Below are 24,372 nucleotides of genomic sequence, written 5' to 3'. Positions count from 1 at the left end.
GGGCGAGGTCCCGCTGTCCCGGTGTCCGCTGTTCCTCCATCCCGTGGCAGAGGCCATTGGGGTGCGGAGTCATTGGTGCTGCTCAGGCTCTGCTGTGGGTGTGGGGTTTGTTTGTTTTGGCTTTTTTTTTTCTTTCTTTATTTCTTTCTTTCCAGGAAGAGCTTAATGTTCTCGTATTTCTGGCTCCCTTTGCCACTTGAGATTTGGCAAAGACACCAACCGAGAGGGATTCTTAAATGTCAAACTGGACAAAATGTTTTGAAACCCCCTTAGACCCAGGCGGAAATGTCAGTGTGTTGTAGCTGGTAACTTTCCACGTCCATGATGGTTCCTGGGGCAGCAACACCCGGCACAGGGGCTGCAGCCATCCCAGGAGGCAGCGTTGTGGCTGTAAAGTACAGGCTATTGTGACTTGGAGGTTACCCTCAGTGCTCCAGAGGCTTGAAGGGCTGAAAGAAACATGGAGAAACATCTCCCTGGTGGGTGTGAGCCCCCAGTGTGGGTGAGGCTAGACCCACTCAATGGGCTGTGCATTCTCAAATGTTTGCCTTTTCTCTGTTTGTCATGTGGAAAGACCAGGAGAGCTGGGTTGTGGGATGCCAGAGGAGAAGATGCTGGTGGAAAGGGGATTTGAGAAGTTCTTCCCCGCTAGCAGAGGTGGAGGATGGCACCTGTCTCTGTACCTGAGCGTGGACAGAGTTTGCCTTGGGTGCTGGGTGAGCACAGTGTGCTCTGTGCCTGACCTCGCTGGGGCTCCAGGGGCAGAGAGGCTGCTTGTGCAGTCTCAGGGGATGAGGGGCCCTCCCTGTTTTGTCCTTCCAAACACTAGGAGGGAAAAGAATCAAAGACCAAACCAAGAAAGGCAGGACAGCAGCTCCTCTTTCTAACCCTTCTTCTGAGCACAGCACCTTTGACCACTGCTGCCTGCTGTTGAGGAGGGGGAGTGATGGTTCCTCAGAGGTTTTGTGAGGTCTGTTCCCTCTGAGCACTGCTCCCCCTGACCTTTGCCTGCTGCTATCACCAGCACTTGGATTTAGCAATTCCCCCTCCTCACACCCCATGCAAGAAAGCTTTGAATTCCTCACCTAAAAGTATAAAAAGTCACATTATGGCCCTCCTCTGAGTCAGTCTGTTCAAAGGGGAGTTCCAAGGCTGTGCAATGAGTTGTAAAAGCTTCTGAGCTTTCCCTGTGGCTGTGCTTCCTTCTGCTTTCCTAGGCCTGTGCAGAGGGAAGGTGTCTGGGGTCAGGGTGCTAAAATGCTGGGCTGAAGCTGTCAGTAGTTTCTGCAAGTGGCTGGGCTGAAATCTGTGACTGAGCATTTCTGGGCTCTGCTGATGGCCTGGCCTGGCAGAAGTGTTTGGATCCAGGGCTTTATGTGTACTCAGGAGTGGCTTTCCCCTGTCTGGCAGTGTGTTTCCTTTGTGCTGTCTCCTGGTGCTCAGCTGCAGAGCCAGAGCTTTGTTGGCTCTACTGGGTGTGTTTGCAGGTGTGTCACACACGTGTGCTGCTGCTGGGATCCTGGGGCAGGCAGGTGATCCCTGCCTGTTGGTGGTGGTCTGTAGCATGTGCACACTCATGTGCACACTCAGGGATTCCACTGAGGATGGACAGAATCAGGCCCAGCTCTAGGAACACCCACACCCTGGAAAGGGAAAGGCAGTGGGAGGGTGCAGGGGTGTTTTTATCGAGCTGCTGAGTGAGAAGAGCAAACATCCTGGCACACAGTGCCCTGGCACTCAGGGCAGGAGGTGCCAGCTCACCTGTTACATACCTTGCAGTGTTGATAAGCATGTCCTGAACGTGTTGAGCACTGTGGGGATCAGCCCTGGCTCACCTCCCTGCTGCACCCTGGGCAAGCTTCCTGCGAGGGTTTCAGCTGCACAGGAGGTGCTCCAGAGCCAAGCTGGCCCTAAGTTGGGGAGCAAAGGCAGGGGCACTCCTTGCTGGGGGTGATCTGCTGGTAATTGTCTCAGGCTGCTCTAATGTGCACTTAAAGGGTGCCCATGGCACCTGGCAGTGCCCTGTGCTCAATCCTGGGGTAGCCTTGTCTCCCCTGCTCTGGGAGGGAGGCAGTGGGTTTGTTTTGGGGCTGGCTGCTCCTCCACTCTCTGCCCTCCTCAGCTGGGGCAGATCTGGTTTGGTGGCTCCTTGCAGACCCTTCCTAGGGCAGGACTGTGTTTGCTCTCTGGGGTTGAAGCCAGAGCAGCCCCTGTGTCCTTCAGTTTGCTGCAGCCAGCCTGGTGCTTCTTGTCATGTTAGTGACTCCCTCCCAACAGTGTGGCCACTCTAACAAAACTAGGAAAGGCCCTTTCCATGGAGTGCCCCAGCTGAAATGGGGACATTTGAGAGCTTTGGGCTGCTTTCAGGGGGATGCACATGCCATTTCTGGCAGGGCAGTGGCGCCCACAGGTTGCCCTTCCAACACCCCCACCCTGATGCTGGGTGGAGAAATCTCCTTTTGGCCTGTGTTCCCTGCCCAGTCCCAGGCAGTGCATCCTCCACAGTTCTTGTGGAGAACTGTTGCAGGAGGAGTCAGTCTGTGCAGCAGGAGCAGCGTTCCCCTCAGTGCTGGGTGTGCAGGGAATCTCTGCCCCAGCAGACTTTGCCATGACCTGGCTGGGGACAAGGGCTGTAGTGGTGCTTTCTGAGGGGAAAACAGCCCTTCTGTATCGAAGAGGGCTTAAAAAGCAGCTGTACCCACTTCTGACAGATGCTCCTCTGGGATTCAAGAGCTTATGGGTATTGCAGGGCACAATGAGCTGTGTGGGTCCAGAGATGTGGAGTGGGATGGAGCTCCCTTCCCTCTGCTGAGAGCACAGTAAAACCCTGGTGCTGCTGGGGTGGCAGAATTCAGTTTTCTTGTGGAATAAGCATTGTCCATGCCTTGCTGGGTCTGTGTTTCCCTCTGCCAGCGGGAAGGCAGGTGGGGCAGTGGGTGCCCCTTGGTGTGGGGCAGCCAGGGGCTCTCATGGTCCCCACATTAACTGACCCTGCCTGGTGTTGCAGCAGCTCTGGGTTTTACATGGCAGGAAAAGGGGCTTTGCATGGAGCTTCTGTGTGCCACTTGGCAGTTTTTGTGTGTATTGCCCTTTTTCTTTTTTTTTTTTTTCCCAATCCTTAAGTAAAAATGTATCTTTGGTAAGTGGGTGTAGCAGGGGGATCCCCAGGCTGTAGAGTCAGGAACTGCCGAGCTGCAGCTGCACCATCCCACAACCCCAGCCCTGCTTTTGTCTGCACTGACAGTCCATGGGAGAGGGGCTGGCTCCCAAACAAAGCCCACAGAGCATTTTGAGCAGTGCTGCTGCTCCCCCCATGTGAGGTGGCTCCACAAGCCCAGCACAGCTGTGGCTCTGCTCCTCAACAGCTGCCATGCTGCCCTCCCCAGAATTAAATCCCAAGCCACATCTAAACCACTGGGTTGGGGACAAGACTTTCTAGGCAGGTCTTAGAGCACAGATGAGCCTGGTCCTCTCTCACCTGTACCTGCCCAAGGGACAAAATGACGGATGTGAGGCAAGGTCTGGCAGTGTGAGCTGTGGCAGTGCCTGCAGCTTTCCTGGAGCCGCAACTGCAGTTTCCTCATTCAGCCCTGGGTAGGGAGGCCTGGAGCCTCCACCCCTGCGTGTCAGCCCGACCTTTACACCCAGCTGGAGGCTGAAGGTCGGGCTGTGCAGCGCTGGGTGCCGGGCTGGCGGCTGCTCCTGCCCAGCCGCCTGGCAGGAAGGGGCTGCTGTCTTCTGGAGGCTTCCCCAGCTCTTCCTGCACGTCTCTGCTGCTGGGATGTAGAAGCAAAAGGTGAATTCCTCCTCCCTGCTCCTCTTCCAAGGGCAGGTACTTAGTGTTTTTCCTCCTCCTCCCCATTCCTGCTGAGGAGAAGGTGTTTGCTGCCAGCACAGCGGTAACTGGGGGCTCCCCCAGTGGCTGTGGTTGTGTCTCCCTGCTCCAGCTGGTGGGCAGTGGTCTCCTGGAGGGGCTCTTGCTCTCTCTCCATGTTTTGAGCTGTTCTGTAGGTCAGCAGCTTGCCAAGTCCTGCCCAGCCATTCCCTCAAGGAGCAGTGGAGGTCACAGCAGCACTGCCTGAGCTGCTGTGTGGGAAGCTGTGGTGGAGCTCCAGATGCCCTGCCCGGACCCCTGCACGGCTCTGTAACCTCTCCAGCCCTATGTGCAGTGCCAGGCAGGCCGGTGGGCACAATGCCCCGTGGGGATGAGGCCGGGGCCAGCCGTGCCGGCCCTGAGCAGCCCTGTCCCCGCAGAGTACAGCCGCTTCGAGTCCAAGATCCACGACCTGCGGGAGCAGATGATGAACAGCAGCATGAGCTCGGGCTCGGGCTCGCTCCGCACCAGCGAGAAGAGATCGCTCTACGTCCGGTAAGGCCCCGCCCGCTCCGGCAGCGACCGGCACGGCCCCGGGGGTGGGGAGGGCTGCAGGGGGGGCACAGCTCGGCCTGGGCTCTGCAGAGCCACGGGCACATCCCCTTGGCTGCAGGGGGGGGTCACAGATCATGCCCCTGGCAGGGACCGGCACGGCCCCGGGGGTGGGGAGGGCTGCAGGAGGCACACAGCTCAGCCTGGGCTATGCAGAGCCTCCAGCAGGGATGGGCACATCTGCAGGAGCTGGTCCCAGCTCAGCCTGGGCTGTGCTGAGCCACGGGCACATCCCTGCAGGTGGCATGGGCTGCAGGGCTGGTCCCAGCTCAGCCTGGGCTGTGCAGAGCCTCCAGCATGGCTGCTGCTTGGGGTGTCACAGCTCAGCCTGGGCTATGCAGAGCCACGGGCACATCCCCTAGCGTGGGCTGTGTGGGTTGTCACAGCTCAACCTGGGCTGTACAGTGCCATGGACACATCCCCATGGCTGCAGGGGGGATCACAGTTCAGCCTGGGCTCTGCAGAGCCTCAGAGGAGGTTGGTGTATCGGGGGCCAGGGGAGTGGAGTGCCCTGGATGCATCACAAAGCCTGGAGGGAGCACCAGACTTGTGCACTGGCTTGTCAAGGCTGTGTGCTCGCATGCCTCTCCCAAGGTCTGCTCCAGCTTGGAAAGCAGTGGTCTCTGCAGAGCCTGGGTGGCTGCTGGCCAGCCCAACACACTGAGGAGAACAGGGAAATGGTGGGCATCCAGCCCTGCTTGTGCCCCAGGCAGCTCGTGGCAGCTTTCAGGACACTGTCTCTGAAGCAGCTAACAGGCTTCTCCTTGTCTCGTCCTGCCATTGCTGTGGCAGGATCTGGCTGGATGGGAGATGAGCTCTTAGGAGGATTATTGCCCTGAGCCCTCAGAGCACTTTTGGTCTGGAGCCAGCTGCAGGACAGACAGGCAGGGGTTAAACAGCCATGCAGCTCAAACTGCTGCAAGTCCTGTGTGGACAGGACAATCCCTGCCTGCCTCCTGCCACCTCCTGCCTGCCACAGCGCCAGTGGGATGAGCACTAATGAGTAATTTTAACTTGGTAATTAAAATAATCCTGTAAATCCTAACCCTGCGCAGCCTGTTGCAGGTGAGGCTGGCAGGAGCAAGGGATGCTGCTTCTCCTTCCCTGTGAGAAGGATGGCAAGGGCCAAGGCTGCATGAGCCTCAGCTGCATCTCGCACTGCATGGCTGCTCCGTGCAGAGGGACCTCAGGCAGGGTGGAGATGTTGCAAGCCTGGCATGGCAGGAGGGGAGAGCTGCAGCTCTGGGTTCCTGCAGTTCACACCTTCCCACAAGTCTCTGTAGGCATCTTGCTTGATTTAGCATCCCAGGGCTTCCTGGGGGTGTGCGACGAGCTGGGTGCAGTGTTGAATAAACATCATCTTGTTAGGCCTGCCCTCACTCCCCTGCTGTCCTGTGGGCACCCTCATGTGTGGAGGAGGCTTTAGGCTGGGTCCAGCTTGAGTTGAGCCTGTTCTCTGCCTGGAAAGGTGCTCATGGATCAAAGTATTCCTATGAAACAGAGCAGCTCCCTGTTGCCTCCATGATACTCCTAGCATTTCTTAATTCTTGGTGCATCCCCCCATGGGGCTTTGGAGGCCTCCACAGCACTGTGCCCCTCACACATACCCAGCAGGAGCTGGGCTGTGACTTGCTGAGAGGGTGATCCCAGGGGAGAGCTTTTCCCCAGTGTGGCCCATCACTGCACTCTGCTTGACACACACCCTGCAGACGTGCTGGGAAGAGCTGCCGGGTGCCCAGGCTGCCCCAGCCCTTCTGGGCGGGGTAGTTTCAAGCACAGTTCACCCGAAACCAGCTGAGCTGCTGTGCTGTGGACAGGACATCAATTACAGGACTTGCTACCCAGCTGCTTGAGTCAGCCCTGTGTGGCTGCATTGCAGCCTGTGTGCTGTGGGAGGGCAGGAGCTGGGCACCCCAGTGCCTGCTGGAGCTGATTTGGGGGTGCTGGGGTGCAGTGCAGGCAGGGGCAAGGCAGGTTCACATGCTGCCTGTCACCTCCCTGCACTGCTGAGGGCAAAGTCTGCAGCGCTGGGGCCATGCTGGGTGGGGATGGAGGTCAGGCAGGCTTTGTGCCTGGGCACCAGGAGGAAGCCATGGGAGTCCTTGGCACTGCTCCCCTGCCCTCCAGCCAAGCCATCTGCTCTCCTGGCTGTGAGAGCTGGCCTGGGACAGAGCGGAGCTGCCGTCTGCCCCTGCGCCCCGAGGGGCACCGAGCCACGGGGGTGCTGCATGCCAGCACAGCCAGGGGCTGCTCTCATGGAGCACCGTGCCCTGAGGTGCCAGGGCCTCCTGTGCTGGCTCTGTGGTGTCCTGACCCTGCACAGACCTTGCTGTGCCTGTCCTGCGGTGCTGGTGGCTGCTGCTGGAGGAGCACGGGCCCTGTGCACTCTGCAGGGCAGGCTGTATGGAGTGGGCAGGAGGAGCACAGGCCCTGTTCAGGGCAGGGTGCACAGAGAGGGCAGGAGGAGCACAGGCCCTGTTCAGGGCAGGCTGCACGCAGTGGGCAGGAGGAGCACGGACCCTGTTCAGGGCAGGCTGTACGCAGTGGGCAGGGAGGGCACAGGCCCTGTTCAGGGCAGGGTGCACAGAGAGGGCAGGAGGAGCACGGGCCCTGTTCAGGGCAGGCTGCACGCAGTGGGCAGGAGGAGCACAGGCCCTGTTCAGGGCAGGCTGCACAGAGTGGGCAGGGAGGAGAGGGAGCCCTGTGCACTCTGCAGGGCAGGCTGCATGGTGTGGGTAGAGAGGAGCATGGGCCCTGTTCAGGGCAGGCTGCAGGGAGTGGGGAGGGAGGAGAGCATGGGCCCTGTTCGGGGCAGGCTGCGCAGAGTGGGGAGGGAGGAGAGCATGGGCCCTGTTCGGGGCAGGCTGCGCAGAGTGGGCAGGGCTCCTCACAGCCTGCCTGCCTTTGAAACCGGCCTGACCAGTTCCCCCAGGCCTTGGCCAGCGGCACTGACCTCACATTGGCCTGCCAGCCACATGCAGCCTTATCTTCTGGCCTGGAGCTGCCTGCAAGGCTCGATTACCTCCAGCCAAAGCACCCTTTGGGGCTCTGCTGCCAGCTCCAGCCAGGCTGCCCTGCAGAGGGAACAGGCACAGGAGCTGTCCCAGCCCCGAGCAGGCTGGGCAAGGAGAGCAGATCTGGTGGCTGAATGTATCTGGATGCACAGGGCACATTGGGTCTTGTCCCTCCCCATGGGACAGCCTTTCTTCCCGTTCAAGACCCAACCCCAAGTGCCCTGGAAGGTTTCATAGCCCAGGACTCACCTGGCAGAAATGCCCTCCAAGCTCTGCAGCTCCCCAGGGACGTGCCACATGATCCCACAGCCCTTCCCCTTACAGTGTGCTTTTAGACCCCCTTTGGGGTCCCCACAGTGGAAGGGGGTAATGAGCAGAACAGAGGACGTCTCTCCTGCTTGCAGAAGGTTTATTAGGGCCAGGATTAAACCAGCAGCAACCCAGTGTTTGCAGTGCTGGGCTCATGCTGGGCTGGGGGCCAGTGGCACCAGTGTCCCAGGAGCAAATACAAGAGGTTTTGCTGCCAGTACTTTTAGTGACTTGTTCCTTTCTTTGTCTTTTTGCAAGTTAATGCATCAAAGCAGACACAGTTTGTGTGATCTGACATTAGTAGAACAAGTTGCAGGTGAAGCCTCTGAGAGCAGCTTATGGGTACAGGGTGCAGTGCTGTGTGTGATGTTGGCGTGCAGGAAAAGCATTTGTGCTCCTCTAGTAGAAAACCAGTCTTTTTTATAGCTGGTTAGTTTAATTTTGAAGATAATTTTAAACTCAATAAACTGTTCTCAGGGGAGGTGTTTAGGGCTATGAAAAGGATCAGTTGTGGAAGTAGATATATATACTCTGAGATGCATTCCTCACTCACAGGCTCTGTACATAAATAAAGGCTGCGCTCAAAGCTGTGGTGGCCTGGTGGTCTCTGCCAGTGCAACCACCCACCAGCAGTGGGGTCTGATGTTCCCTATCCCATTCCCTGGCCCCACAGCCATGGAGGGATGGTGGGGAGCAGCCTTTCCTCGGGCTGCTGCTGTGGGCCTGGCCTGCTCACCAACCACAGGCCCTTTCAGTGTGGCTCATGTGCACCTGCAGCCGAGGTCAGCGGGGAGTTCTCTCAGTCCAGTCTCTCTCTCAGTCACTCTTGTTCCTGCCTTGCACTGCTCAGGGCTTGTGCTGAGCCTGCCAGCCCAGGGGTGTGCAGGTGGCTGCCAGCACTGCTCACCTTGGCAGGGCTCGGGTTAAACTTTATCAGGTGTGATGGTGGCAGTGCCCCAGGAGGGTGGCACTGCTGCTGCCCTCACTGCCTGGCCGTGCTCAGAGAAGGCCTTGCTGCTCTCTGCCCCTCCCAGAGCCCTGTTTGACTATGACCGGACCAGGGACAGCTGCTTGCCCAGCCAGGGGCTCAGCTTCTCCTACGGGGACATCCTGCACGTCATCAACGCCTCGGATGACGAGTGGTGGCAGGCCAGGCTGGTGACAGCCCACGGCGAGAGCGAGCAGATCGGGGTCATCCCCAGCAAGAAGAGGTGAGTGTCCCTCAGTGGAGCTGTCACACCTAGTGACACCGGGATTTCCCTGAGCTCTGCAGCCCCAGGGCCCTGCTCAGGAGGGATCTCCCTGTGGTCCCAGTGCACCTGCCCTGTGCAGCCTGCAGGGCAGCTGGGTTGGGTTGCAGGCTGGGGCTGTGTGCAGGTCTCCCTAGGCAGGTTCTCCAAAGCTGGGGGAGACTCCAGGTGAGGAGGGGAGTGGTCCCCCCACTCCTGTGGGGATGGGGATTTGGTGTTAGCCAGTCTGGGTCTCTGTGTGAGAGCAAGGGCTGCTCCTTGTGTCCTCTGTCAGTGTGCCCAGCTCTGTAGCCAGATCCCACTGTGAGGTGGGGAGACACAGAGAGCAGAGGAGCTGGCTGCTGCTGCCTTTAGGTCTGCATAGCCAGCCTTGAGTCTGTCCCTATCCCTGTTGGGAAGGCTGGCTTGGCTCCTCTCCTGCTGCTGCAGACATGGCCTGGGCCAGGCCCGGGACAGGCAGCTCCACATCTGTCCCTTCCTTGGAAGGAGCTTCCATTTGCCAACGGGGCCACCACCCAAGGGTGCCTTTGGCTGCCTGAGGAGCCACGTGGGGGGCACGTGGCTGGGACTAGCAGCTCTTTCTCTCCTGATCAGGGTGGAGAAGAAGGAGAGAGCACGGTTGAAAACAGTGAAGTTCCACGCCAGGACTGGCATGATTGAGTCCAACAGGGTAAGTGCTGATCTGGGGCTCAGTGAGGCACCTGGAACTGGTACCTAGTGAGGGCAGGATGAGTCCCAGCAGCAAAAGCTCCTCATGGGGCAGCTCAAACAATCCCAAGGCAAAGAGCTGTGTGACTGGACCTGCCCCAGGCCCACATCTGCTTGGCACAAACCCTCAGTGAATATGCAGTGATTGAGCAGAGGAGCCCAGGATGGTGTGAAAGCACTGGGAAGGAGCCATGATTGGAGTGATGGGGTGGCAGAGCTCATGGCTTGGAGCTGCCTGAAGGTAGCTGATGAAGGTAGCTGCCCTCACACCTCAGGAGCAGTGCCTAACAGGCCAACAAGAGAGGAAGAGCAGCCTGGCTACCCCTGCAGAGCTACTGACTGCCCCGTCAGCTTCCCAGCATCCCTACCACATGTTTTTCTCCATGCTTAATTTTTTTCCTGCATTACAGTTCTCACGTAATCTCCATGATTTCATTTGAGGGTGACTGCCCTGCCACAGCTCCTCATTGTGTCTCCATTTTAATTTTCCCCACGTGTGTTAAACACCATTGTTTTTTCTGTCCTCCTCCCATCTCCTGTTCTTCAGTCGATCAAAACGAAACGTAAAAAGAGTTTCCGCCTCTCTCGAAAGTTCCCATTTTACAAGAGCAAAGAGAACCTGGCCCAGGAGAGCAGCGGACAGGAACGTAAGTAGCAGCTGGCCAGAGAGGGAAAGCCTGCACCCCTGAGCTTCCCTGCCCTGAGGGAAGAGATTCAGCACCTTTCCCTAGCCAGGGGTCCTGGCACCTGCCTGTACTCAGGTCTGTGCTCCACAGTTGTGCCAGCAGCTAGGGAGAAACTGGAGCTGCAAATGAAAGCAACAGCTGCAGTCTGGCACTCTCTTCCTTTCTCTCATGTTCAATGTCTTCATCTTTTCATCCAACTTTACACCCACCCAGCTCCCTGCTCTGCCTCCCCCTGCTCTCCCCCCTTTGCTGCAGGCTCTGCTCCCTCCCTCTGCCTGCTTCCCTCCCAGTGAGGGGCTGGCTGCCTCCTGCAGAGCTTCTCCTGTCCCTGCCAGGGCTCAGGCCTGGGGAAATCCCAGCCCCATCTTCCCTAGAAGTGACTTACAGCTTCACATTCCCACTGGAGAGCCCTTCCAGTGTGGACACAGGGAAGCCATGACCCTGCTGCCCACCCATGACTGAGGAACATCTCTGGTAGTTGGCTGCAGATGTTGGGGCTCCACAGCTCTCACCACCCTGGGGCTCCCAGTAAAGGCAGGGTGTTTATCTTGCTGTCCCAAACGCTGCTGTGGGCAGCACTGGAGCTGCTCCCCAAACCCAGCCCCTCCTCTGAGTGCTGGGCTGCATCCACTCCTCGGGCAGGCACCCAGCTGGCAGTGCCCACGCCTCTGGGAAGGGGCAGTGGGCAAGGCAGAGCTGTGTCTGTGCCCCAGTGCCAGCACAGCAAGCGCGTCCCCTCCCCTCTGGGGCTGTCCTGGTGTCACACAGAGCAGGAGCTGCTGCTGGGCTGCTCCAAGGGCTCCCTGTATCCCTGTGCTGCCCATGCCAGGCTGGTGCCAGCAGATTTTAGCAGACAGCCCAAGCCTCTGGCTGTGCTGAGGTTGTCTGTGTGTCTGCCTGTCTCTGGCAGTGCCTGCACATGGCTGGGCTCCAGTGAGATCCGTGCTGAACCTGAGGCTGGCTTTGGCTGCCCCGCAGTGAGGTGACACAGCACGGGGATGGGGCAGGCCCCTCTCTCCCTGCCTGTGTCACAGGCACACAGCCAGCTCCCTCCCTGTGCTCTGCCCTGTCCATCCCAGCTGGCACTGAGGGGTCCCTGCCTCACATTTCCACAGCCTGTGCAAGCATTGTGGTGTGGGGCAGCTGACACACACAGCTGGGGACAAGTGCCACGTATTGCAGGAGTGTGTGCTGTGCTGGGGAGGCACAGAGCCACTGTGCCCTGCCAGGGCACCCCATGAGGAGAAGCACTTCAGCCCCTGTGCCAGCAGCTCAGGGCTGCAACTGCTTGCTGCCAGCGATGCTGCTGTGGCTGCCCTGCCCTCCCCAGGCCCAGGGTGGCTCCTGGGGGCTCTGTGGCAGAGAGGGTGAGCTTGGGGGGCGGAGGGGGTCCAGCCAGACAGGGCAGGGTGTTGGCAGCGGGCTGATGGTGTCAGCTCTGAAGATATTTAACCTCACTTGCAGTTGCAGCTCTGGGCCGTTCTGCACTCCTGTCACTAATGCTGGTCTGGCTCTGTCTCCCCCGTCCCTCTGACTCCCCTTTCCTGCGCTGTCTTCTCTCCCCCTCTCCCCCCTCTTGCTGTCTGTGAAATCAGGACTTCCCTGGGTTAAGTGACGATTATTATGGAGCAAAGAACCTGAGTAAGTTGAATTCCGATGCACATTGTTCCCTGTGTGTGGCTGGCGGTCCTGGGGCGTGCCTGGGGCAGCTGTGCTTCCCTGGCTGCAGGGCAGGAGGAGCCCGGGGGCTGCGGGGCTTGAGGTGCCTCTGCTGCACGTGGGACGGGGTGGGGAGCTTGTGTGGGGGTGGTGGCCATGCCCTGAGTGCCTGCTGCACCTCCTCATCCTCTTCCTCCTGCTCCTGTCTGGGTTGGTTGGTGCTTCAGCACTCGGAGCCACTTCCAGTGTGGGTGGGACGTGGCCATGGTGGGCCTGCTCTGAACGGGGAGGGTGACAACATTTTGAGGTGTTCCCATCTTTCTCTGGGTTACCACATGTGCAGAACTGCAGAATAGGGAGAGGAGCCCCATGGGGTGTGAGTTCCCTGCCAAGCCCCACACCCCAGGCAGTGCAGAGCCTGACTGGGGCAGGCAGCGGCCAGCAAGGCTCTGTGGGGTGGTCGCAGCACTAGGATCAGCCTGAGCAAGCAAAGCCCCAAACTCTGTCCCATTCTGTCACTGTCTTGTCTCTGTGTGTCCCAGCCCCGTCCCCAGAGGCAGTGGATCCCCTGTCCCCATCCCTGTGCCAGCACAGCCGTGCCCTCCCTGCCCGCTGTGTGCATGCTGCACTGCTCCCCTGCCAGCACCCCCTGTGCACTCCCCCTTCCCTCGGCCTGGGATGCCCTCACATGTGCCAGGCAGGCCCTCCTGGCCTCTCTGTCCCCTCCTGGAGCATCCCCTGCATGTCCCCGGGCTCCCAGCCCAGGGTGAACGATGCCGCCCTTGCCCACGAGGCACAGACTCGTCCCACTGGGTGCTGGGCTGCAGGTTTTGGGGAGCCACTGCTGTCCTGCCCTTGGTCACCAGTGCTGGGTGACAGCTGGCTGCCCCCGTGCCTCCTGCCCAGGCTCCTTCTGAAGGGATCTCTCTGGTTGCTTTGCAGAGGGCGTGACATCAAACACCAGTGACAGCGAGAGCAGTTCCAGTAAGTGTGTGTGCACCTGCTCTCCCGCCCCTGTCTGTGTGTCCGTGTGTCAGTGTGCACGTCTGGGCACGTCCATCCTGTCTGTCTGGAGGCTGCTCCTTCCTGCTGGTGACACTGAGATGCTGCGGCCAGCTCCCTCCTCGGGGCAGGGACAGCAGGGGCTGGCAGTAGCAGTGAGCCTGCCTGCCTCTCTGCTCTCTCCTGGCTGCTCCAGGGCGGGGTGGTGGCTCCCAGTCCGTGGTGATGCCCCATCCTCAATGGCCAGAGGCCAGGCCTGGAGCATAGATGGCTCCTGGAGCCCAAGCCTGTACAAGAGTATGGGATCCAGCTGCAACAGATGTTCCCTCTGTCCCCAGAAAGTCCTCTAAATACCTGCAGGGAGGACACAACATCCCAATGGGCTGGAGCCTGCAGCAGTGGGGGAGGGAAGGAGGAGGCTTGACCCAGAGCTGGGACATGAATAATTGAAGTGGCTCAAGGGCACATAGCTGCATGCCCGTCGTGCTTCACATCCGTGGGTGGAGTGAAGGGGACAGCCTGGAGTGTCCCCAGAGCTGGAGGAGGCTGGAGGGGCAGGGGCCAGCTCCTCACAGCTGCAGAGGGGCTGGAGAGCTGCTGCAAGTGCTCACCTCTGTCCCCCTGGCTCTGTTGCAGAAGGACAAGAGGACACCATCCTGTCGTACGAGCCAGTGACGCGGCAAGAAAGTAAGTCCTGAGCTGAGCTGCCCTGTGCCCGCTGCAGTGGGGCCACCTGTGTGCCCAGCACAGCCAGGGGGTCCTGTGGGCCCTCCCCTCCTGCCACAGCAGCGGGGCACTGGGTGGGTGCAAGGGGAGTCCTGTGTGGTGCATGCAGCAGGGGAGCCAGGTGTGCACGGCTTTCCTGGCCTCACTGCCCAGTTTTAATCAGAAAAGATTTGTGTGTGGTCTGCAAGACCAAGGGAGAGATCCTGAGCTAAAACTGAGCTGGGCTTTAGTCCTCAGCTGAGGGCAAGATTATCCCTTCCTGCCTCAGCCCCAGTCCCTGCTGCAGAGCAGAGCATCCCCTCCCCAGCCACAGCCTGCAGCCTTTAACCCTGCTTGATGCCCAAACCCTGCAGACCCTTTTGCAGGCTGAATAGTCCCAGCCTCGGTGGTCTGTCTTTGCCAGGAGCTGGATCTGACCCTTAGGCTCCCATCACTCCCCCAGCTCTGTGCATCCTTGCCCAGCTGTCCTGGTTCTGGCTCCTGCCCAAGCAAGGGAGCAGCTTTGCTGATCCACGACCCTGGAGACCTGCAGAACCTTCCCTGGGGCCATGCAGATGGTTTGGGTCAGATGGGAAGGACATGTTGACCGTGACCAGGAGGAGATAAACTCTCACAGAGGAGGCACCTTTGGGTGCCCATGTGAGCAGGAGCACCCACTGCCAGCAGGGAGAGGGCAGGTCCCTGCCAAAAGTGGCACTGGGGTCAGCTCTGCAGCGCAGGGGGGCTCAGGTGTGGCTCTCATTTGCAGTTCACTATGCCAGGCCAGTGATCATCCTGGGCCCGACCAAGGACAGAATCAACGACGACCTCATCTCGGAATTCCCTCACAAGTTTGGTTCCTGCGTGCCCCGTAAGTCCCAGCTCGGGGCCACAGGTGGAGGGAGGGCACAGGGCTGGCTCTGCTCCTTGCAGGGTCCTGCCTGAGGCGCGGGGAGGGGGCAGGAGCACAGGGTGGGTTTGTCCCTTCTGGGGTCACTCTGGGCTCACTCTTGGTTCCCGCTCTCTGCAGACACCACCAGGCCTCGGCGTGACAACGAGGTGGACGGCCAGGATTATCACTTTGTGGTGTCCAGGGAGCAGATGGAGAAAGACATCCAGGACAACAAGTTCATAGAGGCTGGGCAGTTCAATGACAATCTCTATGGCACCAGCATCCAGTCCGTGCGGGCGGTGGCGGAGCGGGTGAGTGCCAGGTGCCATTCCTGGCACTGGGATGCATCCAGCAGCTCCCCTCCTTCCCCCCTGGTGTTAATCAAGGGCTGTAACCACATTAAGCAAGCACAGCACGATCCTCTCCTCCCTCCAGAGTCCTGCCAAGCCATGTGGCTGCTTTTCTCAGCTGTGTTACTCTGCCTCAGCGTGGTACCTCTGTCATCCAAACTCCACCCAAAAGCCTGGCACTGCTGGCCCAGCCTTGTGCTCAGGACTCACAGAATGGAGATACCTGGGTGCCCTCAAAGCAGCAGCGTTCCTCTGGAGGAGTCCTGGAGCTACCCAGGGCTTGTAAATAGTTTCACAAGTCCAGACAAAGGCTCAGTCCCTTTGCATTGTTGCTGTCCTGCCCTGAGCAAGCAGGAGTGTGAGGCCATTGGGAGCTGGCTTGTGCCTCAGGAGTGGGGTTCATTTCTGTGGCTCCTCCCTTTCCAAGCACATCTGTATGAGCAAGCTGTTTCCCACACAGAGCAGAGTGTGTGGGTAGGTCTGATCCTGCCTGTCTCCTTTCCAGGGGAAGCACTGCATCCTGGATGTGTCTGGCAATGCCATCAAGAGGTTGCGACAAGCACAACTTTATCCCATTGCCATTTTCATCAAACCTAAATCCATTGAAGCCCTCATGTAAGTGCAGCACCGTGTTCTGTGCCTCTCCAGCTGCCTGTCCTGCTGCTCCTGGCCCTGGGTAGAGCAGGCTGGAAAGAATGGGAGACCTGAGCTTGCAACTCTTCTGAGCAGCAGCAGCAGCATAGAGTATTATCTGTGGGGAGAGTCAACAGCTTGAGAGTGACCCTGAGATCAGAAGGAATTCTGCTGGCACCAAGGGGCCTGGGAAAAGCCCTTCTCAAGTCAGAAGGGGGGTCAAATTGCTTATTTCTGTGTTTTATGGGGATGAGAAACCCTAGGCAGGCAGCAGCAGTCTCACAAGTTTAAGGGATTGTGTGGGTTTGAATTCCCTTCCGTGCTGTGGTTCAGGGGCTGGGGTAGGTGGCAGTGGGAGGAACTGTGGAGGTTGAGATGAAGGGCCAAGGCAGCCTGGGGTCTGTGGGGAAGGGAGCTGCCTTTGGGAGCTGGGTCCTGCTGGGTCCTGGTCCAGCTTCCATTCCTCTGAGCAGAGGATTCCCAGGCACCCTGGCTCTGTGGGCTATTTTTGCTTCTGTTCATTGCTGAGAAAAAGAGCTGAAAATTTTCTTATTTTTTGTGTGTGGCAGGGAGATGAACCGGAGACAGACGTATGAACAGGCCAACAAGGTCTTTGACAAAGCCATGAAACTTGAGCAAGAGTTTGGAGAATATTTTACAGGTGAGTGTCCTGAGCAGGCTTGTATCTGATTTACTTCATTTTTCCATCCAGCAGCTGTGACCTCTCTACCAGCACTGTCCTACTGCAGGGTCATGGGAAAACATCCAGCTTCATCAAAGCAAGACAGAAATGGCACTTTGCCAGGAGGGCTCTGCAAGGGGACTGCTCCAAGATCAGTGGATAGAAGTAAACCAGTCAGAGAGGAGGAGACAAGTTGTCAGGCAGGATTTTCTGAGTTTGTGAAAGCTAATCACCAACTTCAACAATAATAAAAATCCAAAAATCCCCGAGCAGGGGAAGCACAGGGTTTCAGAGTGCTACAAGTTTACAGGAAGTAAACTCCCTGCATGGGAGAAAAGGGGAGCATTTTCAAAAAGAGAAAAGAGAAGTTTCTAAAGGGGAAAGATTAAAAATTAGTGACCTAAATGGTGGAGACAGTCCTGAGTTATTACAAAACATCTACTAAAAAAGACTGGAAGTTTGGCTTGCTTCCTAAGTAGTCTTTGCTCAAGAGCCAGTCAGGGGTTGCTGACACTTTGTGCCTGCTGAGATGAACTGCTCATGACACAGGCATCCTTGTGCATTAGGGAACTAATGTTTGTAACATGATTAATTCTGGAAAACCACAGGCAGGTGAAGAGGCAGAGGAACTGGTCTTCCATCCTTTTTCCAGTGCAATAGCTGTTTCTTCTGAAGTTGAGGAATGAAAATGTTGCCAAACTGTGCATTACCTGCCTAACAGCTACTGGGAAAAACCCCAAGCAGGATGTTTTCCAAAAATTGATTTCAGCTGGGCAAATAATGGGGTACAAACACGGTGAGCTTTCCCCAGACCTCCTGTCCTGGGCTCCAGAGCTGCTGGCTGTTTTTCCAGGAAAGCAGGCCCTCAACATGCCACTGTGCACTTGGAGGGCGAGTTTGATGTTGACCTGAAAAAGGAATGCTGTTGGCTGAAATGTGTTGAAAGAACTGGGTAATGGGCAGAGAGATGGTCACTGCCACAGGTTCTGTGCCAGTAACTTAGAAGGAGGGAGCAGAGATGCTGGAGGATGGTCCTGGCTGGGTTACAGAGGCAGGAAAGCTTTGGCCCTTCTTGAGCATCTTGCTGTGATGTAGCAGGATGGGGCAGGGGCTGCTGCTGGGAGCCTTTCCCAGCCTGAGAGCTCTGTGTTCCCACCCTGCAGCACAGGAGGCAAACAGGAGGAGCCCTCAGCAGCCAGCCAGAGGGAAAACCAGAGGGAAGGGACAAAGCTGGCACCTCGGGTGGAGTGCTTGGTGCACCCCACGAGCTGCCCCAGCCCTGCCTTCCCCGCTGTGGTGAGCGCAGCCCCGTGCCTGACACAGCGTGCAAAGCTGATTAGCAGCCTGGTGTGGAGGGCCCTGCACACAGCCAGGAGCTCTGCCAGAGGGATCAGCACTGGCTAATCCCCACCGAGGTGCTGCTTTAACCCTTTGTGTCACAGGGCCCAGGGCAGCTCCCCTGACACCGCCTGGCTCAGTCCCTGCAGGCTGTGCCCTCTGGGGCTCCAGGAGGGCTCTCCCTGACTCAGGGCAGTGCTGCCTGGGGCTCAAGGTCTTGCTTGTTCTCTTCCAGCCATCGTACAAGGAGACTCTCTTGAAGAAATTTACAGCAAAATCAAACAGATCATTGAGGACCAGTCCGGGCACTACATCTGGGTCCCGTCCCCAGAGAAACTCTGAAGATGTCTCCCTCCTGCTTCCCTGTGAGCAGAAGATCTCTGAAGTCCCACCCATCCGAGCCCTCTGCCCCGAGGGGGAGGGATATGAAAACTATTCCTGCTCCCTTTTTTAGATCGTCGCAAAATTGAGTTTTCTAGTCCTGTTTCTTTTGTTGGGATGAACTCATATCATTCATCACGTGACTGTTCCCACCATTCCTGCATGGACCTTCCCTCTGCTCCAGTAGAGACAGACGAAAACCCATTCAAGGTTGTTTTTTTATTATTATTATATTATTATTATTATTATTATATTATTATTATTATTAACTAAACGAAGAATCAAGATGGGAGGAGGCAGCTAAGGACTAATGTAAGAAGACAAGTGAAACAATGGACTCTGAACACATGAGCTGGTGTCAGAGCTCCAGGGGCATTTTTCCAAGTGTGACCGTCTAGCAGCTCTGAACAGTGCGACAGATGGGGCAGCAGAAAGCATTTTATTTATCTGTATATGTAATTTATATATAATATAGAGGAGAGATATTATATATATATTATATATATATATATGTATGTGGACTAGGAAATCTGAGGGACCTCTCTGGAAAGGTGTTGTATTATTGCAAGGTTCTCTCAGTTCCTCTGTCCCGAGCACTCGGCGCAGGGAGTCCACTTGGGCAGGAAGAGCTCAAACGGTACCAGGTGCTTTGGAAACTTCTCCCATGCAGGCCAGTTCCCTGCAGCCCCCCTGGGTCTGAGACAGGCCAGAGACTGGCACAGCCTGTGCAGGAGGGAGCAGAGCAAGGAGCAGCAGCTGGCCTGCGAGAGGCTGGGAGACAGAGACTGAGCAGGAGGCTGCGGAGCAAGAGAATGGATGATGCTACATATTAAATTGCACATTGTTTTACACATCACCTTATGTGTTTGCATGAGAGGTTTCCTTTTGGTTCTATTTTTTTAAGCTGATTTTAAACCAAAACCATATTGTGTTGTTGTGTTGGCTTTTTTAATTATTATTATTATAATTATTATTATTATTCCATTTTTCTCTTGTCAATGATGAACTGAATGGGTATAAAATCCAGTTTTTTAACTTATTTTTTAAGCTGGCTCTATTGTAAATAGAATCTAGATCTGTGGTGTTTAGTTAAGAAATACTTTACTGGCCACATGGAACAAATGTACTCACTGTCCTGTGTTGCTGTGAAAAACCTGGGATGTTGGACTGGCCCTGTACCTGTGGGTGCAGGTGGAATGACCCATTCTGGCTGTGGCAGCACACTGGCATTCCCTTCTGCATTAGCCACTGGCAGGAAAAGCCCCCAGCTGTGCCTTGGATGGACACTCCCATTTTGCAGATCAGTGACAGATTAAACCCTTCTCTGTCCCCTGCCCTGCTGTGTGCCCGTGCCAGGGCTGGCTGTCCCGGGAGGGGCCCTCCCTGCAGCAGAGGTGACAGCATGGCCACCGTGCCTGGCTCTGACATTCTGTGTGAATCTGTGGCTGGAGCTGGGTTCTGCTGCCTCCCCCAGCCACCCCAGAGCCCTGGAGTGGTGCCCCAGCTGAGGGGCACAGGGTGCAGAGCTGCCCCATGCCCTGGGCACTGGCATTTTTCAGGAGAGGCACAGAGACACTTGGCCCTAAGCTGAGACATGTCTGTCTTTGAGGACACTTTGTGCTTGAGTGGGGCTCCAGGCCCTTGTGTGGAGCTGGGGACACTCTCGTGGCCTTTGAGCAGCGTGTGCTGGGTTCTCAGAGTCCAGGTCCCAGTGCTCCCACCTTACCCAGAGCTGTGGATGCTGTTCCTCACACAGAGCCACCCACAGCACAGGAGGTCGCTGTCCAAGCACGCCCAGGTAAGTCTCCTCCTGTGGTCCCTGTCCCCGAGGTGATGGCTCTGTGTGTCAGTCAGTGACACTGTCCCTGTGCTGCCTGGGGAGGAGCCCTGCAGGGACTGAGCAGCTTCTGGGGCCAGGAGGGCTCTGCAGCAGCCCCAGCTGTGAGCACAGTGGAGGGCAGGAGGATTCTGCTGTCGCTGGGACCGACCCTAAAGGAGCACACAGAACTCTGGCAATGGGTTCCTGCCGGGCATGCAGCCCCTGCCCCGCTGGTCCTGCTCCAGCTGCTATAAACGTCGGTCCCTGAAGAAGTGGAGTAAGTGAAACAGAAGTCCTTAAGGTGCTAGTCACACATTCCTATCTTTTGTCTTTTTTTTTTCTTTTCTTTTTTCTGGTTTTTCCTAATAGCCTGTCTCCCTCTCTCGAGTCACGTGGAGAAAAGATGATGTACTCCATGGCATAGCTGACAGTACTGAATCAATCATGACAACAGTAGTTGGTTAACAGTGTTTCTTCCAAGGAGACATATATTTTTAATAAACAGAGAGTTGCAAAGAACTCTTGTCTTTGAGACCTTCTTGTAGAGTCCTTCATTGTGTACCAGATCTGGGGTTTTTGGTGCTGGTGTTAGCAATTCTTCATATGGTCTCTTTATGGCAAACTGGAGTGTTGACACTTGTTTAGGGGGAAAAAATAGCCTTTTTTAGTATAAAAGGTGATACCTGAGAACTTGCCTAGTGGAAAAAGGAAACCTAAAAAAAAAAAAAAAAGAAAATAGAAAATAAAAGAAAGGAAGTGGGCTTATTTAGAGCTGCAACTCAGCCACCGAAAAGTGCTTTTGGTTGGGTTGTTTTAAGCCAGGTTAAGTCTGGCCTGATGACACAACACCATAATGTATTCTGGATCATGGCTTGAATTCTGGGGAGGTTGCTTTACAAATAATAGGGTCCGTGGGCTGCTATATAATTGTTCTTGTATTGGATAGAACAACAACAAAGCACATACATAGTCCAGCTAATATAGAGCTTCTTTTTACAGCTTTAACATGCTGTTTAAATATCAGAAGTTGTAAGGACAACTGGTATAATTTTTAGTACCTTCAAATGCAAAGAAAAGGAGTGTTCACTGAGAGACAAATGTGGTTAGAGGAGTGTCACAGTACTCTTGTGCCTGAATCTGCTTTGCCATTTAGCTGAGCTGAAGGGGTTTGGTTTTTAAATACTCAATTTCTTTTTTAATTTCAAACTGCACAGAAGAGAAGCAAATTATGATTTCAGGAGAACAAGGATATTGTACCCACTGAGCATGGGCATACAGTTTGCTGACTGTTGAGTTTGTGAAGCTCACTGGACAAATTCAAAACCATTTAGAAACTCCTTTAACTGATCAGATCAGCAGCCTGGTGGTGGTGGTTGTCCACAAAACACCAGAAGATTCAGCAGTTGCTAAGCAGACCTGATGCTAGAATTACCACTGTCAAAAATCAAACTTTGCTTGCATGCTGACAGATGTGGAGCCAGGGATGAAGCAGCACAGAAATATTGTCTGTTGCTGCTCTGCCCAGCCCATATGGGGCTGCAGACACCCCTCCCATGGCCTGTCCTGAGCTCCTGTGTCACCTCATCTGCTGTGACAGCAAAACATCCAGGCTCCAGGGGGAGAGGAACACAGGGTTATCTTCTCAAATTAACCTTGGCACTGCTGTGAGGCAGAACAACCTCTGGAAGAGAAACACCATGTGAAGAGAAAGAGGTGGCTTGGAGAAGGAACTGGCTCTGTTAAAGCTGTAACCACCCATTTTCCTGGCTAAGGATAAGTTGCAAAGTCCTGGCCCAGAAAATAGCAGAGCATTGTCCTGAAAATGCTCCTGTGCAGTTGTGAAATGTAGGAGCTGGTTCTTTTCTCTCCTAAGATGTCCTGCTAAAGCTGCCTGCAACAGGCATGAAACTAATCTGCCCTAAGACACTTCTAGAAAATTAGACTGTAAGCTGCTTGTGCTCTAGAGAAACATGTCTGTGCTTCTGTCTGCAGCTCTGGGTAATTAGCTGTGTTAGCTAAGCAAGAGAGCACAGGTTGTGCTGTGAGGCTACTGGAAGAGGGGCTTTAAAGGAATGTAATTAGAATTTTCTCCAAATTATTTTCCCCATTGATGGAGCTGTCTTAGATACGCCTGTTGTTGCTAATGATGCTTGGCAGCACAATCTTCAAGAACTGCTGTTCTCTGCTTTCCTCAGGCTGTCACAGCAGGATTCATGGCACTGAAGCATCTGCTGTGAAGCAGGTAAAGTTATCATCTTGTCAAAGGTGTCTCTTTCTTTCAAGAATCCTTGGGTACCTTGACCTTCAGTGTTTATTTATAGCCCTTGCCTCCCAATGAGGGTCATTTGTTTACCCTTAGGGTTTTTAACCCTAAGGGAAAACATTACACATAGTTAGAGTCAATCAGTGCAGCATGTCTGAATGGTACCAGCACGTGTGAGCACCTCTGGGACCTGCAGGACCTGCTTGGGACCACACCTGACTCAGCACAGGGGGACTCTGGAATTTCCTCCCCTGGTTACAGTGCACTGCTTGACAAAAGCTCCTGCCCAATCCTCTAATGAGCTTCAGCCCTCTTCCAATTACCTTCATTTCTGATTACTGTGACCACTTCTAAGTGTGAGTGGCCAGGGCAGCTCCCCTTCCTGTCCTGCCTCTCCCAGGTGCTCAGTGCAGCCCCAGCAGTGGGAGCAGAGCTCTTTCCCCAGTGCAGGGCTGTGGAGAAGCCCTGCTCCTGCTGCTCTGGGTGACAGGTGGTACAAGGGGCTCCAGGGCTCAGCAGCTGGGCTGGGATCCTCTCTGCCCTGTCCATTCCCAAATCTTCTCAGCAAGGACGTTTTTCCCAGGGCAGGCTGCCTGCCCCATCAATCCCAGGTGTTGGTTTGGACTCAGCCAATTCACACTGCAATTCCCTCGTGCCTGTGCACTGCTGCTCCTCCACAAATGGTTAAAAAGCCAAATTAGGGGCAAAAAAGGGCAGAAAATACTGGCTAGGGAAAAGGGAGGGAAGTTTGTGATGCCCTGCCCTGGAGGATCCATCTGTGCTCTCAGGAGCAGGGAGGGCTCTGCAGCACAGAACCAGTGTCCAGCACACCCTGGAGCTCCCACAGTGATGTGTAAATAGCAAAGTACAGCTGCAATGCCACCCTCTGGAGCCCTCTGTGCACATCCAGGGATGAGCACACAGCTCTGAGCTGAAAGAGAACAGGGATCAATGGAAAGGTAAGAATGGGGGAGGAATGAACAGCTCTGTTATTTTTTTACAGGTCAGCTGTTGCTGGTTTAGAAAACATTTATAAACCACAGTCACCCTCAATGGAGTGCTGAACTGTAAAGCACATTTAGCCTGGACCAGCCTGCATCTGGACCAGAAAACACCTGCAAAGGTGTGATTGCACACAGACAACAGCCACTGGAAATGGCTAATTACAGTCTGATTCAACTAGGAGAGGAATTCTTGCCCTACTTAAACCCTTTGGTAAATACTAAGCCTGGAATAAAATGTACTGTGTAAAAACATGCAGGAAGAGATGAGTGCTATCAGCAGAGTCTGAAACTTATCTGATCCGGGCTCTTCAGGGCTGTGTGTAGCATAAAAGAAATCAGAGCATCTGCAAGGAAAAAATTCAAACCATTCTGGCTGTAGGCAAACCCACATTTAGTGTTTGCTGCCTTCTATGGCTGTATATAATTACCTCCTTGCACTTGCTGGGCAAGCATGACCTTTCTGAGCAGGTACAGTGTGACACCTTTACCTGTCTATGTGTGTGCAAGTCAGAACTGAGCAGCAATTACAGCCAGCCCAGCAGGCTCCAAGGAGATTCTGCAGGCAGGATGGAAACCTTTGAGTTTGTGGCATCATTTAGAGTCCCCCAGTGCTGTGATGCAGCATGGATCTCCAAACCTGGGACTCCAGAATAATTTTCTGTTTCATCTGAGACCCGGATTTTTTACAGATTTAAAGGTATTTCTTGGTTACACAGGCAGCACACTGTGCATTACAGATCTGAAAGCAGTGTCTCAGAGACCCAAACTAGGCCTGGTGAACTGATTTAAGCTCACCATGAAATGGAGAATTGACACTAAGCAGATCCATGCTCCTGTAAAGGAGCTCCCCTGTGTGACCCTTCAGGTGCCCTCCTGGTGTCCCAGTGCCACCACCCCAGACTGGGACCAGAGGCCCTTTGCAGTGGCAGCTCCAGTGACCCAGTGGGCCCTTGTTGGGCTCCCTGCACACCCCACACTCACACACAGAGGATTCCCCACTGGCTCAGCCCCAGCTTTCCACAGCCACGTCCCAGATGTGCTCAGACTTGCTGAGCACCTGCCTGGCCCAGGGCTCAGGAGCCCTCCCAGCCCTGCCAGGGACAGCTGCAGCTTCTCCCTGAGCTCAGCACTGCTGCTTCTTCTATTCCAAGGGACTGTGAAACCAGCAAACAGCTCTGGATTCTTGTCCCCACTGAAATGGACTGGAAACTAAACAATCTGATAAATATTTATGCAGCAAGGCAGCTATGA

General features: G+C 55.5%; 1 protein-coding gene across 13 annotated transcripts in view; it reads left to right on the top strand.

Annotated features, from left to right (window-relative positions):
- The window catches only part of DLG3 (discs large MAGUK scaffold protein 3), an 80,166-nt gene extending 59,780 nt beyond the window's left edge, over positions 1-20,386 (top strand). For 6 of the 13 annotated variants that reach the window (XM_063170452.1, XM_063170448.1, XM_063170459.1 and 3 more), the window contains 11 exons: positions 4,255-4,369; positions 8,784-8,960; positions 9,594-9,669; positions 10,255-10,354; positions 12,995-13,036; positions 13,691-13,741; positions 14,529-14,630; positions 14,790-14,962; positions 15,507-15,616; positions 16,204-16,295; positions 17,890-20,386. In XM_063170452.1, the coding sequence (XP_063026522.1) occupies positions 4,255-4,369; positions 8,784-8,960; positions 9,594-9,669; positions 10,255-10,354; positions 12,995-13,036; positions 13,691-13,741; positions 14,529-14,630; positions 14,790-14,962; positions 15,507-15,616; positions 16,204-16,295; positions 17,890-17,996 (1,145 nt within the window). In that variant the 3' untranslated portion in view covers positions 17,997-20,386. Of the gene's footprint in view, positions 1-3,664; positions 3,797-4,254; positions 4,370-8,783; positions 8,961-9,593; positions 9,670-10,254; positions 10,355-11,988; positions 12,035-12,994; positions 13,037-13,690; positions 13,742-14,528; positions 14,631-14,789; positions 14,963-15,506; positions 15,617-16,203; positions 16,296-17,889 lie in introns of those variants that run through there. The other 7 variants (XM_063170453.1, XM_063170457.1, XM_063170456.1 and 4 more) reach the window with 4 other exon arrangements.
- Positions 20,387-24,372: the final 3,986 nt, after the last annotated feature.

The sequence above is a fragment of the Melospiza melodia genome, chromosome 16 (assembly GCF_035770615.1).
Source record: "Melospiza melodia melodia isolate bMelMel2 chromosome 16, bMelMel2.pri, whole genome shotgun sequence".
Classification (NCBI taxonomy): Eukaryota; Metazoa; Chordata; class Aves; order Passeriformes; family Passerellidae; genus Melospiza; species Melospiza melodia.
Note: the sequence above shows the minus strand (reverse complement) of the source record. Positions and strands in the feature narration are given on the sequence as shown.